Source organism: Schistocerca cancellata, chromosome 5 (genome assembly GCF_023864275.1).
Source record: "Schistocerca cancellata isolate TAMUIC-IGC-003103 chromosome 5, iqSchCanc2.1, whole genome shotgun sequence".
Taxonomy (NCBI): Eukaryota; Metazoa; Arthropoda; class Insecta; order Orthoptera; family Acrididae; genus Schistocerca; species Schistocerca cancellata.
Window position 1 is genome coordinate 249,104,492 of NC_064630.1, and position 18,672 is coordinate 249,123,163.

Sequence of the window (18,672 nt, forward strand, 5' to 3'; positions counted from 1 at the left end):
TAGGTGGTAAGACAAAGCCTTAGAATTACGTGTCACTGATGATCGTAGTGTAGTACTGAAGTCTTAAAAGATATTGAGTGTTTAATTCAGTATTAGTCTGCAACAACAGGGAGAACTACTAACACACTGTTCGTAATTGAATCATCATATGGTTCACTAGTATGAACTTACCTCATCGCTATTCTTCATTTGGGTTTCCTTGGTTCATTAGTGTCTTGTAACTCACTCAGTAAATCATTTTCCTTCTTGTTTAGGTGATTTACTACTACTTTTTGACTGTTGCAGTTACTTATGTTCACAATGGAATTGAGTCCGTAAATTCTTTATTTTCTTCTGTGCTTCCAAAGCCCTAAAATCATGAAAATTATTCCATTCCATCTTGGCATGGTGATACAGCAACCTTCTATTGCTACTAAATTAAAAAAAGGCCATGGGGTGCACAATTTTCTTTATTATTTTAAGAACAACATGTTTTCGCAGAATAGGACATCATCAGGTTATGTTAAAAAATCAGAAATTTTCTGGAAAAAAGCATCTGTCAAGAAGGCAAGATACCAAAAAAAAAGTACTAAAAGGCAGCCTCGTGGAGGTAATGACAGGTACAGTGGGTGCTTTTTGACAGAATATTTCTTTTTTAATGTAACCTGATGATGCCCTATCAGGGCAAAACTTAATGTTCTTCAAATAATGAAGAATACTGGGCAACCTAAAGTCGTTTGTCAATTATCCATTCCATACTGCATGCAACATGTCACAGAGATGTGCTGACTGTCTAATATGTGGCAACAGGGGGCAATGTCGTTTCTTGTTGACAAGTGGCGGATGCAGCATGCTACAATGCCACATGTGGTGTGTTGACATGTTGTCCTGGTCAAATTGTCTTGTAACATGTGTCATAGCTGTATGCCACATGTTGCCCAAATGTTGCGTTGTTGGAATTGCACTTTTATAATTAGTGCTGTGGCTGATGTTTGATTCATTCTCTGTGTGAATGCAAACCTTCACTTGATTCCTCATACAAGAAGTTTGTTCTTAAGGGCACATATCTCACAGTACTGGTTAAAATTTATTGTTTTTCGTTACTGGTTGCTTTTCATTACTGTATATGTTATCTTACTTCCTGCACATTTCAAAGTCCCTCTAAGAATAAATCATTGTAAAGTTAACAGAGAAATTATGTTATTACACAACAGGTCAGGAGACCGCGATCATCGACATCGTCGTTCGATGTCACGATCTCGATCAAGATCTCGTTCCAGAGATAGGACGCCAAGGAACAAGCCACAGTTGGCCGAAAGGCCCCCTATTACAGGTAAGAATTAATTTTCAGAAATTTGCCATTGATAGTGTTATAGTCTCTGACCTCTTTGCAGCTACACAGGGTGATTTTTTTCCACTGTGTACAAACTCTAGGGATTGATCGATGAAAGGATGCGGAACAAAATAGGTGTGATGAACTTATGTACGGAAATGCATAATTTCCAGGCTAGACACCATTCAGTCATACATTGTTACAGAGACTGTGATCTAATATGCGGTGTACCATGCAGCCACAGATAAAGTATGAGTGGAAAATGGTTTTCATGTGCCTCAACGCATGCATATAAACACCGTGGCATGTTCAGTCTCACAAGTTCACATCAGCCAGGTTGCATCCAAACAGTGTCAAGAGGCAGCCTGAATATGCTGCTCCAGTGTCTCCACATTTGGAATTGGCTATGTATACACAATACTTTTGAGATGATCCCATAACCAGAAATCACACTGGGTGAGATACGGTGAATGATCATGCCATGCAACTGGACCCTGTCATCAGATCCATTGACCAGGGAAGACACAATTGAGATTTGTCCTGATGGTAATGACAAAGTGATCTGCAGTACCATTATGTAGCAGCCACTTAACCTTTAAAATCATCAATGGCACTTCTTCCAGCAGAGGAGGCAAAGTCACCTGCAAGAAATGCCGATAGTTCCAGCCTAATCCCACATATGATTGTTATGAAAGTCGAAGATACTGCTCCACATATAGAAGGCCTCATCTATGAATAGGGCGAATGGCACAAACCCCGGAATCATGGTTGCCTACTGAAGAAACCAGTGACAAAACTCCTGCCAATGTGGAAAATCTGTCGCTAGTAAGTTGTGCACACAGTGTAAGTGATAAAAGGGTAGTAACAGTTGTCATGGAGAATGTTCAAGATGAACCGCGGGACTGCTACGGTCGCAGGTTCGAATCCTGCCTCGGGCATGGATGTGTGTGATGTCTTTAGGTTAGTTAGGTTTAAGTAGTTCTAAGTTCTAGGGGACTGATGACCACAGAAGTTAAGTCCCATAGTGCTCAGAGCCATTTGAACCATTTGAATGTTCCACACGGTCATCTGGCTTACCCTTAACTGGTGGGCCAACTGCCTGGTGCTGACACAGTGGTTGCCTTCCAAGTGTGCCTCAAAGTCTGGTGTCTGTACATTTCTGGTACGTCCTTCATGATTTCCTGGTTCCTGAAACAACCCTGTCTCAGACAAACAGCGAAACACTTTCGCAAACATTGAATGCTGTGGTTGTTGTCATTGAGGATAGGCCTCCTGATACAACCTTGCTGCCCACCGCCCATTGCCACTTGTCTTTCCGTAAGTAAACACCATGTTGACAAGCTCTCAATTTGAATATAGAACCATTGTGTACAACCGTACCCTTTCATTGATCAATCCATAGAGTTTGTACACGGTGGAAAAAATCACACTGTAGATAGACAGAAAAAATGGTTTTATTTTATAGTAAAATGTGGTGTTATTTCTTGCCACTTTTGGTGTTCTGTCCCCTCTATTTATGTATTCATTTTTGCTTGCTCTCCCTCTCCCCCTCTCTCTCCCTCTCCCCCTCTCTCTCTCCCTCTCCCCCTCTCTCTCTCCCTCTCCCCCTCTCTCTCTCCCTCTCCCCCTCTCTCTCCCTCTCCCCCTCTCTCTCCCTCTCCCCCCCCTCTCTCCCTCTCCCCCTCTCTCTCCCTCTCCCCCTCTCTCTCCCTTTCCCCCTCTCTCTCCCTTTCCCCCTCTCTCTCCCTATCTCCCTCTCTCCCCCTATCTCCCTCTCTCCCCCTATCTCCCTCTCTCCCCCTATCTCCCTCTCTCCCCCTATCTCCCTCTCTCCCCCTATCTCCCTCTCTCCCCCTATCTCCCTCTCTCCCCCTATCTCCCTCTCTCCCCCTATCTCCCTCTCTCCCCCTATCTCCCTCTCTCCCCCGATCTCCCTCTCTCCCCCCTATCTCCCTCTCTCCCCCTATCTCCCTCTCTCCCCCTATCTCCCTCTCTCCCCCTATCTCCCTCTCTCCCCCTATCTCCCTCTCTCCCCCTATCTCCCTCTCTCCCCCTATCTCCCTCTCTCCCCCTATCTCCCTCTCTCCCCCTATCTCCCTCTCTCCCCCTATCTCCCTCTCTCCCCCTATCTCCCTCTCTCCCCCTATCTCCCTCTCTCCCCCTATCTCCCTCTCTCCCCCTATCTCCCTCTCTCCCCCTATCTCCCTCTCTCCCCCTATCTCCCTCTCTCCCCCTATCTCCCTCTCTCCCCCTATCTCCCTCTCTCCCCCTATCTCCCTCTCTCCCCCTATCTCCCTCTCTCCCCCTATCTCCCTCTCTCCCCCTCCATCTCTCCCCCTCCATCTCTCCCCCTCCATCTCTCCCCCTCCATCTCTCCCCCTCCATCTCTCCCCCCCTCTCTCCTCCTCCCTCTCTTCCCGTCTCTCCTCCCTCCCTCTCTTCCCCTCTCTCCCCCCTCCCTCTCTTCCCCTCTCTCCTCCCTCCCTCTCTCCTTCCTCCCTCTCTTCCCCTCTCTCCTCCCTCCCTCTCTTCCCCTCTCTCCTCCCTCCCTCTCTTCCCCTCTCTCCTCCCTCCCTCTCTCCCCCTCTCTCCTCCCTCCCTCTCTCCCCCCTCTCTCCTCCCTCCCTCTCTCCCCCTCTCTCCTCCCTCCCTCTCTCCCCCTCTCTCCTCCCTCCCTCTCTCCCCCTCTCTCCTCCCTCCCTCTCTCCCCCTCCCTCTCTCGCTCTCACCCTCCCTCTCTCGCTCTCACCCTCCCTCTCTCGCTCTCCCCCTCCCTCTCTCGCTCTCCCCCCCCTCTCCTCACCTCCCCCCTCTCCTCACCTCCCCCCTCTCCTCACCTCCCCCCTCTCCTCACCTCCCCCCTCTCCTCACCTCCCCCCTCTCCTCACCTCCCCCCTCTCCTCACCTCCCCCCTCTCCTCACCTCCCCCCTCTCCTCACCTCCCCCCCTCTCTCTCTCTTCTCGTAAAAATTTTTGGTGAATGAATAAAATTAATATGGAACCAGAAAGAGTTGTTAAAAGATTGTGCCTTGAGGGGACCAAATGCTGTAGAATTGTGTGTGGCAAATAGTCCCTAAGTTTGATGTGATAGCTGTGAAAGTAAAACAGTGGAAACCCCAGGTTGAAATATCAATAATATAAGGGCAAAGATTGATTGGTACTCACCATTAAGATGACACGTTGAGTTGCTGACAGACACAACATAAAGGCTGTTACACATTTATTTTTCGTCCAAAGCCTTTTCCGGAAAAGGAAACCCATCCACATTAATTCACATGAGCAAACACACGTGATGTGCACATGACTGCCATTTCTGGCAGCTCATACCAAAACATGTCTGTCACATTCAGCTGAAGAAGCAGTCTAGATGGAGCAGGGTAGGGAAAGCGATAGTAGGGTATGGAGAGGGGAGAGGAGAGTGCTGTCTGGTGGTGCCTGCGGGGACTAGAAAGACACATGACGTCTGCCAACTGGCACAGCATAGGGTGGCGGGTGGGGGGGGGGGGGAGAGCAGAGGAGCAGGAAAGGGGGAAAGACAGGCATGTACATTGGCAGAGGGTGAGGGTACACTGCACAGAAACTGTTGGGTGGATGGTGTGGTGACAATGGGTTACCATAGGTTGAGGCCTGGATAATCTCGGGAGTGGACTGCCGTTTGTGCAGTTCCATTCTTGTCCACAGGTTGGCAGTGGCCCATTCATCCTGATGGACAAGTCTTTCACTGGTATAGGATTCCTGTGGCAAGAGGTTGGGGTTGGGAATGGCAGAGGGATGGACTAGGATGTTGTGGAGATTGAGTAGATGACAGAAACCTGCTTTAGGAGGGTTGGGAAAGATCTTGGGTAGAATATCCCTTATTTCAATGCATAATGACAGGCAATCAAAGCCCTAGTGAAGGGTGTGGTTCAGTTGTTTCCATCTGGATGGTACTGGGTGATGAAGGGTATACACCTTCGTGGCTGATTCTTGGGGGTGGTGGGAGGATTGGGGGTGTGAGAGGAAATGGAATGGGGGGTAAGTTAGCAGACTAGGCCTGGGGGATAGTGCCTGTCTGTGAAGGCCTTGGTGAGGTACTGAGCAAGGAAGTTAGTGACACTGCAGATGCGCCATCCACAAGGTAGCTAGGGTATATGGGAAGGATTTCTTGGTGTGAAAGGGATGACAGCTGTCAAAATGCAGGTCCTGTTGATTGATGGGTGGCCAGAGGTGTGGGTGGAGCCATCAGAGAGGAGGTGGTTATGTCCAGGAAGGTGGGATGTTGATTTGAGGAGGACCAGTTGAAGTGGATGGGAGAGAAGGTATTGATGTGATGGAATGAGGAGACGTTGTCTTGACCCTGAGTCATGAAGATGTCATCAGTGAACCTGAACCAGGCAAGGAGTTCGAAATTTTCAGAGGCTAGGAAGGCCTTAGCTAGATAGTCCATAAACATGTTAGGATAGGAGTGAGCCATGGATTTGTTTCTGTGTCTTGCTTTTAAAGTAGAAGTAGTTGTGAATTAGGACAGGGTGTATATGGCCCGGGACATCCGGGAAAAACCCGGAAATTTTTTCATCCAGGAAAAACCCGGGAATTTTTTTAGAAGTCCGGGATTTTTCATTCTTTTAGATTTCAGTTAAATTTTTGTAGGTTTGACGTGTAAAATCTGATACGCTGACAAAGAACTTTAGCCCACTACTGCTGAATAATACTGCAGCAGTGAAACATAAATCAGAGAATAACACTAAAATAAAAGTTTAGTTGCTTAGAAAATGAGTAATTCACACAATGCACAGACCAGTTTGCCGATACCGAAAAGTATCAAAGGCTTTAGGTCGAAGATTATGCAGTACGTCCGTAACAACTAACGTGCATTCGATGTGCTTGCGTCGCAATTGTTTACATTTCTAAGAGATCACTGGAAAATATTACGAATAGTGACTTGAGAAGCATTACTTTCAAAGTAAATTTCCACGCAAGATGATGTATGTTACGTGTGTGAACGTACAGTGAATTTCTTAAATCACAGGACGTTATAACTTTCATTCAAAAACGTCCGGTAACACTTGAGGATCAGCCATTTGAAAAATTTCGGGCCCAGAAGATAAGTCATTTATGCCACTATTTAAAATTATACCATACATTTGTATTTGATATGACTTAACGTGTAACACACATTAAAAAAGACCAAGCTTCAAGTTAGTTTTTATATTTAATGTTGTTCTTCCATAGGTAAAATTATGCAGTCGATGGCAAAAAGTATAATTGACCTTCAAAAACAGTGAATAATATGTTACTGAGCAATGTCACAAGTCTCTTCATGCCAGAGCACTTCGACTTTTCTGTAGTATAGAAAAGATGAAGTGTTATGGCATGCAGAGCAATACCAGTTCGCTTATTTTCTACTTTTTTGCCGGTGAATTGGATCTTCGTCTCCGAACAGCTCTAACGTTTTGCTACTACTTCTTTCTAATTAATCCTATAAATGGACAACAGAAGGCAGCACCCAGTCACGCGACAGGTAGCGGGACATCCGTACGTTGCTCTCGTACGAAATTAGTCCAGTTTTAGAGCGAAACCCTGTGTCAAGCGCAGCAACTATATTCCCCGCTCTAAAATTTGCTTTCAGTAAGGACAAGTATGTCTTTTACCTCCTCCATTCCTCAATTTTTCTGATCTTATTATTTTTTATTTAAATACAAAAGCTAGCGGTTTAATCGTTGTTAAAGACCTTTAATTACTGTCTTTTGTTTTAGAATAATAAGAGATTTTTTTCCGTAAAATATTTTGTGCATTTTTTTCAGTCCTTTCTTTTCGGATTTTTGTGTTGCTGAATTTTAGCTCTGGTCTTTATTTTAATACTTATTTCTTAAATTAGGTTTATTTTTCAAATATTTTTTGATCACGAAAGTTATTGTTTGAAATGTGTATATATATATATATATATACATCAGTGGGAGTTAGCAGTTTAAAATAAATAACGCTATCATATTCATTTGTTTTAAAAACATTTTATTAAAGAAATATTTTCATTATTATTAGACAATACTACAAATAATTTAGAAGGAAGCACCATGTTTAACAACAAATACTGTAATTTAGGAATTGACCTTGGAGAATAACTCACTTGGAGCTGTGTGCGAGAGCATTGATTCGTTCTGTAGTAGATTCTCGCTCTATCTGAGCGTTTTGAATGGTCCCCTCAAGTTTTGCCTTCTTCTCTTTAAGCTGTCTTATTTCTGCGTCAGCAATCTTCCTTTTAGTCAGATCATCCTTTTTCCTGGATGACTTGTCGTTTCGATTTTTGAGGTTTTCAGCATATCGATCTCGTGAGTGTCTTACAGAGTGTATAAGGGACTTTGTTATAGGCACTCCTTGGACTCCGCCGTGTCTTGACGGCGTCGTACACCTCTTCTGCTCACTACAGATTGTTCCCTCATATTCTCGAAGAGGCACTCTTTGTTTACCGAGAATCCTCGCTCCGCAGCTGCTTGACCGTGCGACAAAGTGAGGGCGATTTCTATTGCCTTCTGCAGCTCGTGGCACGTTGCATTCTGGTTCTTGAGACATTTCATCCAGAACTCATAGAGCCGTTGCTCCTTTTTGTTGAATGTTTCGAATTTTGTTTTGCAGTTCTTCTTTACAACAGAAACGTGTTGCACTTCTGCTTTATCGGCACATACACCGTCCATCCAATTGCTCTCCACCAAAATCTGTAAAAAGGAATGAAATCGTTTGGGACCAGCCTCCATGTACGCTGTTGTGGGATCAAAGCAACTTACAGCTTTTGTCAGCCTAAAGTATAAGGGAGATTTCTCCATCAACTTTGACACGAGCTTGATAATTCCTCTTCTGCATTCGCTTCGGAACTTAGCGATTTCAAGTGCTGTGAGAGACCTGCACTTTCTGAATTCATTCTTGACGGTGAACCCAATCTTGACGTGGTTCACACCCAAAAGATTGGCTTCTTTGTCCAAATTAACTGATCTTCGTCGGCTGGACAAATCGTGTCATCGTTGTCTTAATTATCTCTGTCAAAGCAGAGTGGAGGAACGGTGCTAGCGGCCAATCGGATTGGAAATCCTTTAGGAAAGGTGTCAAGTCTCCAGCAAGAGTCTTGAAAAAGGCAATTTTCGGACCAAGTAGCTTGTCCTTGAGGTGATACTCCACTACTCTGTAGCTAGCACATTTTGGTTTGTTTTTTTCTTCCAGTTTTCCAACAAATATTCGCAGAAATGGAAGCATTACTAGAGCTCACTCAGCAACTTCCACATTCTCCAGCCATCGGATCGCGCAAAACTTTAAGGGAAACAAAGTTCCGATTCCATTGTCGAAATATACAGAGCTCTTCTGGCAGGGACATACTTAACCCTTTCAGACCTGGTGGTCACAATTTTGTACATAAAGTTTGTTCACTAATATTTCGCTGACAAGAAATGTCAGGTGCATCCAGACCCACTTTTCACATTTGTGTATGTTTGTTTTAGCCATGCTCCAGCAGCTGCTGCTCTCTTGTGAGCAGTCTGTGAACCACATAGCAAAATATACTCTCTGGTGTTGTCTCTCTGTGGGAAGCCATTACTCATTGACTTTATTGCTATAATAGTCATGTTGTGGGTTTTGTTTATGAATGATTTGTGTGATTTCCTTCTGTTGGAAACATTAGATATTCTTTCAGTGGAATTTTCAGCAATTTTATTAACATCATATTTGTGTTATGTATCAGGTACATATTTGTGTACAACAGGTCCTTAATGGTGTAAAATAGGAAAAATAGCCTAAAATGTGTGTCAGCTATATTTGCATGGCTATGGTAGTTATGTATGGAAATATTTCAATTAATTTCAATATCAGCAGCAAGAAAGCAGAATAACTGACCTGTACATATGATTTTATTTTATGTTGCTGGCTTTTGACCTACAAATATGGATAAGGAATATCTTTCTGTGGAGAAAGATTGGGACTTGACTATGGACATAATTGAAAATGGTGGTATTTCTGACATTAGTTTGAGAGGAGATGAGGATAACAGTGTACCACTTATTGAAAGGCAGGCTCCACAAATAGTAAGACGTGTTGGAGCAAATAAAGTGGGCGTGAATGATGTGCGTAGAGACATCATATCTGAAGATATAGATGATGGAGAGGTGGTGGCTGATGAAATGAACTTCTTATGCAATGATAACAACCCAGAATTGAATAACCTGTGTGACAACATGATGGTGACACCTAAAGAATCCATAAAATGGAAACACAAGCCTCTAAGTACCATTGCAGAAACAAAGCTCCAAATTTCGAAGAGTCTCTCTTGTGTTCTCAAATGCAATACTTCAAAAGATATATACCAGATGATTTGTTCACTAGCATGGCAGCACATTCTCATATTTATGCATTACAACAAGGCAGAACCTCATTCAAGCAGATGACTCCTCAAGCATAAGAGATGCTATTTTGTTTGCATATATTGACTGGCACATTGAAATTTCCAGATTATAAAAGTATTGGGATACAAGCATGAAGGTGAATGTATTTTTGGAAAACATGTCACGAGACAGATTTTTAGAATTACGAACAAATTTACACTTGGTGAACAATCTGAAAAAGCCACCTGAAAATAAGTATAAATTTTACAAAGTCAGGCTAATTTACTCAACCATTCGAAAATGCTGCAGTGAACTACCTATAGAAGAGAATGTTGGTGTCAGTGAAGGAATTATTCTTTTCACTGGGAAGTTGTCTGCAAAGCAGTATGTCAAAGGGAAACCAAGTCCATGGGGAATCAAAGTCTTCGTGTGAAAAGAGTGGAATAGTGCAAGATTTCCTTTTGTATCAAGATATCAATGCATCAGGTACTGTCCATCAAAACAGATCTAGAAAGAACTTGCCTTTTTCAGATGATAAAACAATAATGAAACAAACCAGAGGTTACTGGGAAGAAATCACTAGTGCTGATGACATTACCATGTGTAAGTGGTTAGACTATAGGCCAGTTGTATTGTGTTGAAACTTTGTTGGTAAAGGCTCAGTGGATAAAGTTGAGTGTTGGGACAAAAAACACCATAAATATGTGACAGTAGAAAGACCTGAAATAGTGAGAAGATATAATCATGCAATGGATGGTGTGGAACTATTTGATCAATTGACAAGCTACTACAGAGTTTTCATCAGATCTCGAAAATGGGCTTTCCATAAGATTTTTCATGCTGTTGACTTCGCCATCCTGCAAAGTTGGTTGGCATACAGACAAGATGCAGACAACCTGTCTATCCAAAAGAAGAAGCAAATGGACCTTCTTTCCTTTCATAGCAGGGTTGCAGATGGATTGATACTGTGCCAGAAGAAAGTGACTGAAAAGAAGAGGGGGCGTCTGTCTGATGAAGAACTGGCTTCAGACATGAGTCATACCAAGAAGAAGAGAAGAATTATGAGCAGCTACAGAGATACAGTTTGATTCCATTGATCATTTGCCTTTGCATGATGTAGCAGCTCCAATTCGCTGCAAATTTCCAAAATGTACAGGGCGTTCTAGAATTCAGTGCAGAAAATGTAAGGTACATTTATGTCTCCAAAAGGACAGAAATTTAAAATCAGTGTTTTGACCATTGTTGTTTAAATAAGAATCGTAATTTGGAATTATTTTTATTGTTTATTTTGTTTTAAAGGGAAATAAAGAGTGGCATACTTGATCCATAGTGTTAACTTCCGTAATGTATGACATGAAGCTCGAGACCTGATGACCACAATTGTGTACATTAAATATCTAGAAAACTAGAGATCAGGTGAAATTTTTTCTTAGGAAAATGTTGTCAGAAGAGTCACCTGAATGTAAAAATGATGTCAGATATTTTTTAAATAAGTAAATAAAAAATCAGGTCTGAAAGGGTTAAAAAGATTGTACGAGGCACGTAAAAACTGAATTATCATCCACTGTGTTTCTTGAATTGCGGACTTGAAGGCGCCATGGACAACGTGAAGCCCACACATTCCAATTTCCAGTAAAACGGTGTCTACTGCTTCAATTCCTTTCAAAAAAAATTTAAGTTCCCTTAAGAACGCAAAGTTGACGTTAGGGCCGTCCATCGATACTTCTAAAAGTTTTTTCATTGCTTCACCGGGAATATTTTTTTTCTGGAAGGACTTGAGTAGCTTAGCTGCTGTCGAACTGCCTAGAAAATCGGATGCGTAGTAACGGGTGCACACTAGATTTTTTTTAATGTCCCAATAAGGCACTAAAATGTCCATCTGGATTCTTTTGCACACCTTGTTCAAGGATTCGTCAAAACAAACAACAATCCTTGATGCGTTTACGAGGTCAGATTTAATTTCAGACTCAAAGAAGGGAGCTAGTCCATATTGCGCGATATAACCGATTTTGTCCTTTTGTAAACGCATGCTCTTGGCCACTTCACTGTCGGGGAACATTGCGGGGAAAAGCAACATTTCGTTCGCAGAACTACACAGTGACTTGTGTGAAACGATGCACTCCAAACACCACAGTATTTCCGCCTTTGTTACTTCGTCCTTTATTGCCATTCGATCTATTCCTCTCAGTTTATCCCCGGGTTTTGACATTGCAGTGACATCCTTCTGCGGAGGTGCAACAATTCCAGTGGCCAACGCCACTGTTGTTGACCCAGCTGAATCCGCAGATGTGGTAGTGGAAGTAGAATCTGTCTGCTGGGTTGAAGTGGTCGCCATTAGTCGGGTGTAGACATACAAACTTGCTGTGCTTCTCATGGCAGTTGCTTTCGCGACGTGCTTCTTGGATTTTGTCATGTGACTTGTAAGAGCCGATCTTCCCATAGTACGGATGTTAATGAGGGTCCCTGGACATAATCCACATTTAGCACTATAAAGGTCTGTAGGTATTTTCACCAACCAGTCCTTGAATGCTGGATCTGAAAGCCAGCTATCTTGAAAACCAATCGACATGGCGCAGTCGCAGTGGTTGTTGGTGGGCAACCTTTATTGGAGAAAGAAGAACGATGGATGTAAATAAGGCTGCTCCTCGTTATTACGCATAATGAAATACAACACAATGAGTGTTACCTACCTTGTCAGTTTATAAAACTTTGCCCGGCACGTGCGCAGAACTTAATTCAACAGGTGAGTCGAGCACACTGACTACTGACAGACTGTGTGATTTGAAAATCGAACGAGGCACGTTTGACAACACTGTCTCTGCCAAGCAACAGTCGGCATTAATTACGATATTATTAGTAGCGCTGCGTTTTTTCGCCCTTTAGGAAACTATGAATGACAAGACATATCAACCAGTCTTACTCCAGTAACCTGTTGCAAGTTTCTAGCTAATTTTGCATGTACAGTACAGCACCTCAATTATAAAGATGAAAGATATTAAGGCTCATCGACCCAAGTTCTGAAGGCTTCGCCACCTTTTCGTTCTAGATTTTCCTTACCATGAGGCTTCTCCTCCTCCTCTCTCTCTCTCTCTCTCTCTCTCTCTCTCTCTCTCTCTCTCTCTCTCTCTCTCTCTCTTGGCTGCTATTGGTTGCTGGCTCTCATCTCCCATCCACGATTTCTAAGTTATGAAGTCTGCCAGTTACGAACGACTTGGCCTCCCAGTTACTTTACAGCTGAGGCACTCTACTGTGTGTAAAATTTCCTAAGGACTTGGTAGACCTTCTCTTGTACATATACCGATTTTAATTTAAATTCTAGATTCTGTAGCAGTGTACACGTTGATTTACTTGTAGAGGAATGATTTACCCGCTTAATTTTAAAATATGGTTTTATTGACATCCAGTACATTGATAATGTCACTTTTTATGTATCCCTCCGTACCTAGAAACGTAATAAATCCTGTTCAGCTGTTATTGTTGTCTTCACTTTATGTTTTCTTGCTGTTCTTTGACGAACTTGCAAGCCCCCTCTCCATATTTTTCTGCTAGTCAAGTCCGCAGTGACGGAAACACTCTGGATGATAATTCAGTTTGTACATGCCTTGTAAAACCTATTTAAGGATTTCCATTCCAGACTAGCTCTGTATATTTGAACCATTGAATCGGAGCGTTTCCCCTTGAAGATTTGCGTGATCCGATGGCTGGAGAACTTTGATGTTGTGGAGTGCGCTCTAGTAACTGCTTCTGTATTTGCCAATGTTTGTTGCAAAGATAGAACACAAAAAAACCTGAAATGTGCTAGCTACACGGTAGTCTATGATCATCTGAAGAACATGCTACTCGGCTCAATAAACTCGTATTTCAAGACTCTTGCTCCAGACTTTTCTTCTTTAATTATTGACCAACTTACGTAATGTTTTTGTTTACCACTTATTTTCCAGCTAGTATTTTCCTGTAATACTGTCTCGACATTTTTTTTCTCTTTACATATACCAAGTTATATTTTTTGGCAGTGAATGTATAAACGGCAATTGTTTTATTTGTATTTAATCACGGTAACAGCGGCTGTATTATTACGGTGTTTCATGGTATTGGGATTTTGAACAGGCATGTAACGATGTTAGCTGCTGAAAGGGATGGCTTGTCTTCCGTGTGATCGATTGCTGGCTTGGTCATCTCACCTCGCCTCCTCAGCTCGCAGCGATGTCTCTTCCCACTTCATCCAGTCACTGGATCGCTTTGCATTGACCAGCTGACGCTATGGTGACTCCTATTCTGTCCCATCCTTCATTGCCACTCCAGTCCCAGTCAGGCAGAACGCAGAATGCTGTCAAAGATCCCTAGACCTTGTTGTGAGTGCTCGCAGCCTTACGTCAAGTGGTGTTTAAATGTTGTACAGTATATTCAGAGTTTCGAATAAAAACATGTAAAAGTTGATGCATCACTCTTCGAGAAAACATGACACCGACTACAGCTAAGTATAAACTTCACTTTGTAAAGGTTCTCCTAAATCGCTGCAGCTATGATCACGAAATAAAAACTAAGTAGTGTTATTGGAAAACGGCTTATGGAAAGTTTAGGTGTTTTATACTTCCGAGCACTTTAGGAAACGAAATCCAGCAAAAAACAACGCGTTTTGGAAAGATCTTTGATTCGCATCGGCATTTGGACTGCATGTTTGCGTAATACGAAAGTATATATATGAAATACATCAAATACAGCAGTTTAGTTTCCGAAGCATTCTTAGGTTCCTGCCTAACCACGCCCTTCGAGGAAAAACAGCAAAACATTGTTAACGCCCAATATTATATGTGAAAGTTCAGCTTTTCATGAAGATATAGTGTACTTACATTACTTTAACCCATTAACCTTTCGTCTTTGTATGGTCGTGCTACTTAACAATGATGCTGCTAGTGGTTGATTACGTAACATGTCTTATGCACTGATCGAGGCCCACGAGAAAGACAGGCCGTAGCGCGGCCTCAACTCGCTCGTTCTTCTAGCTCAGTGGGCAAAATGCGTATTTACATCTGTTAACTCGCAGCCGGGTGCATGCATACTAACGAGAATTTCATCTTGTACTGGAATTCCGTTATTATGAAGCCTTACTGATTACTGTTCGTACAACAAAATTCAAAATCAATTCTCGATAGAAATGGTATAACCGCTCGTCTACAGCATTTAGTCTCTTCTTTGTAACAGTTCTCCTTTCATAGAAGATGTTGTGCCTTACGCAACTGATCATCATTTTGGTTTGATTTTAATTGCCAAATTAGAGCCTGTTAGTAGGCCTACGGACTTCCTATCATTGTAGGACTAATAATAGTGGATTCCAATAGTCGATGCAATTCTCGTTCGTACATACACATTTAGTTACGTAAACCAGTGTAGAAACGAACTTTGCTGAGTTGAGCGAGCTCGGCCTACGTTCGTAACGTACGCGCCGTGACCTGACTTTCTCGTAGGCCTCATGCTCTGAATAACTGTCGTCATTCGCTAGCAAGATCACGTGACATGAGCTATGACTGGCATCGCTCAACGCAATCTCTATTTTAAGGCTTCGGAAGCTACCGTGCTGTAACTTGTGGAATTTGTCTATGTACTTTCGCAATACGAAAATAAAATCTGTCCATATTGTCTCGCATCAAACATCTTCCCAAACACATTGTTTTTCCAGTTTCCTTAAGTGCTGGGACGTCCTCAGCAGGTATAAGACCTTCACTATTCAAAGGACTGATGGGTTTTACAACCAGAGGGAAAGTATACTGTCTTAACACAGATGTATTTTCACCCGCTTTATACATAATTTCATCCGGGAGAAAAAGTATTTTCACCCATTTTATACGTAATTTCATCCACGAGAAATTGTGTTTTTAACTGGGAAATCCAGGAAAAATCCGGGAATTTTTTTTTCTTGTCCACGTAGACACCCTGTAGGAAGAAATTAAGAAGGTGTAAGAGGAATGGGGTAGTGGTTTTGGAGTTTGATGGCTTTTGAAAAAGGTAGTGCCCAATAGCGGCAAGAACTTGGGCATGAGGATTTTGGTATGTAGGAAAGTGGTGTCAGCAGTGATGAGTAGGGATCCAGGAGGTAAAGGGGTGGCGATGGAGTAGACTCCATGAAGGAAGCTGTTGGTATCTTTGATGTGGGAGGCTAGATTATGGGCAGTAGATTGGAAGTGTTGGTCAGTGAGGGCCGAAATTCTTTCTGTGGGGGCCCACAATAACCAGCTAAAATGGGGAGTCAGAGACTGTTGCTCGGCAGAGGTCTTCCAGCAGGTAGTCACTGTGGTTCGTAATGACAGAGGTGGAACCTTTGTTTGCAGGTAGGATGACTAGGTCAGGATTTTTTGTGTGGTTGTGTTTGGCTGCCCTTTCTTCTGCTGAAAGGTTGATGTTCTTAGGAAGGGACCTGGGGAAGGATGGTGAAATTGAAGGTGAGGAATTCCTGGAAGGTAGGGGGGCAGGGGGGAGATCATTGATGGATGGTGGTATAATGGAGAAAGGCAGAGTTCAATATTGGGATTAGATTAGCATTGGGTGGAAGAATTGGCGACAAAGAAGTGTTTCCATTGCATGGGTCGGGAGAAGGAGATTAGGTCTTTGAAAAGTCCAACATAGTTAAATTTGGGTTTAAGGCTAAAGGTGAGGCCTGTGAATAGGACTAAATGTGTGTGGAGCTGAGGGTTTTTGTGGAAAGTAATGGGAATGTTTTAGCTCTGGATTTGGTGGAGTGTTGGTAGGGAGTTTTTGGGAGATGTGGTAAGTTGGGAAGGTGTGGGTGCTGTGAGAGGTCGACGAGGATGAATTCTGTGAGTAGGATGGGGGTTTGGCTAGTGGTGCCCTGAGACAGCAGTAGGACGTTAGTAGGTTGAATAACTTACGGGAATGATTCTCTAGGCACTGGAGAGCAAGGGATTTAATTTCAGGTCTGTGATGTATGTAGCAGGGATTGCACAGTAGTACAGGGTGTGTACGACCCAGGAGAAACCCAGGAATTTTTTCATCCAGGAGAAAACCAGGGGAAACTAGGGAATTTTTCAGAATTCCAGATATTTTTCATTGTTTTAGTTTTCAGTTTAATTTTTGTAACTTTGACTGAAAAGAATTGATATTTTAGCATCGTGCTACTGGAGAACAAGAGTGCAGCAATAAAACATAAACGAGAGAGAGAGAGAGAGAGAGAGAGAGAGAGAGAGAGAGAGAGAAATAAAACTTAAGTTGCAAAGGAAATGTGCCATTTACAACATCAAAACACTGTGCACGCACAAGGGTCTGCAAACAGCAAAAATATGTTAAAGACCTTACGGTGAAGACTATGTAATACTTTGTAACAATAAACTAGTTTCTGTGAGTGTAACGTCACAGCTGTTTACATTAGGTTCTTTTGACCAGTCGCAAGCGGGCTCATATGCTTACGCAGTTGACTAACGTATGAGCAGTACCTTCTCCTGCTTCCGGCTACTTGAAGTGTGGCTATTAGCTGTATCAGGAGTAGCAACAACAGACAGATGCTAATGAGAAAAATTTTTCTCGTGCACCCTAGCTGCTGGATCCGTGCATGTGCAGAGTTGTTTGAGTTGTAGTAGTGACGGGGGTAGTCTCTATGTGACCCATATATGCGTTAAGTGGTTTCACTGTTTCCTCTTCGTTTACAGCTCCCACATCAAATGAAAACAAAATGAATTTCTGTGGCTGAGAGCCATCGAGTAAATTGAAATGCATTCACATAATATGGAAGGCAAAAATATATTATTAGTTTGTTTTCTGATTTTATTTTATTTCCAAGTTTTTAGCATACAAGCATTAATCGCCTTGTAGGGCAATGAAGTTATTTTTGTCAGTTTTGGAACCGATAATAGTGGCTAACGGGTAAAAATTCTAACAATCAAGGAAGTAAGGAGCCACTAGGATCGGGCGAGGAAGCAGGGCCAAGTGCTGGTAGAAGTAACACAACACCTTACTTCTAATGCATTTATTAAAACTAGCTAAAATACAATTTACAATCTGCCAAGATAATTAATATAGGGGGAATCAAACCTTAAAAAACTAGTGTGAAACAATAAGAGGCCTGAAGGGCCTTGCAATTTCCAAGTAAGGGGCCTGAAGGACCAAATAAACAAGATAAGAAAATCTTAAAAATATCAACTGGAAAATAACAATTGCTTATCAACAACTCGACCTTAAGGGCCAGGTAATAAATGAAATTAGTCAAACAAATTCTCCAATAAGTAAGTAATGGCCAGGAATTTATCAGTAAGCCGGCTTTAAGGGCCCCAGTACACTAACAAGGGAGGTTAAGTATTAAAACTGGATTTCAAAGCCTTAAGGGCTGTAGAGCTTCCAAAAGGGGGGCCTGTAGGGCCAATTCATCAAGGTACTTAATAAACAGCTCAGCCTGAAGGACTGGCCGATGGTTAAGGTTAGGCAAGTTCTCAAAAATAGAAGGCAAATCAACAAATTTATCAGTAATCAAGCCTTAAGGGCCACAGTACATTTAGAATCCACATAAAGCATTAAGAGCTATCATACAGCGAAGCAATTCCCTAAAACTTAGCAACCTTAAATAAATCAATTGATACTATCCAACTTAAAACCTAGGGACAACAATACATGCATATACTTCTAAATGGTAAACTTGCATAAAATATAAATTTAAAATGCAAACAGTTGCACACCAACATGGCCAGCAAATTTACAAAAGTTTGACCACAGTTTCTGAGCACGAAATGCAAGCAGCTGCAAGGCTACCAATCAGTCATCGTGCCCGAATATAATGATTTACAATCTTCAGGTAGTACGAAACAGGAAAAATACAAGGCGAGCCCCAAAGAGGAATTAAATGATGCCCTTCAATTACAAATCATTAAATCACAGCGTAAAGCTGCCACGTTTCACAAACTGGCGTAGAAGCACCAGCTCAATCGACACTGTTCATATAGGCAAACATACAAATAAAATTCTCTAACCCTGTAAAATTTTCAGTCTAAAAGGGGGCTGATAATAACATATGGTATT

At 42.3% G+C, this 18,672-nt stretch overlaps 1 protein-coding gene across 10 annotated transcripts in view; it reads left to right on the forward strand.

Moving 5' to 3' along the window:
• The window catches only part of LOC126188951 (RNA-binding protein EWS-like), a 169,453-nt gene that overhangs the window by 119,229 nt on the left and 31,552 nt on the right, over positions 1–18,672 (forward strand). For 8 of the 10 annotated variants that reach the window (XM_049930697.1, XM_049930706.1, XM_049930700.1 and 5 more), the window contains one exon: positions 1,194–1,312. The exons of the other annotated variants lie outside the window; for them this stretch is intronic. In XM_049930697.1, the coding sequence (XP_049786654.1) occupies positions 1,194–1,312 (119 nt within the window). The remainder of the gene's footprint in view (positions 1–1,193; positions 1,313–18,672) is intronic. 10 annotated transcript variants of the gene reach the window in all.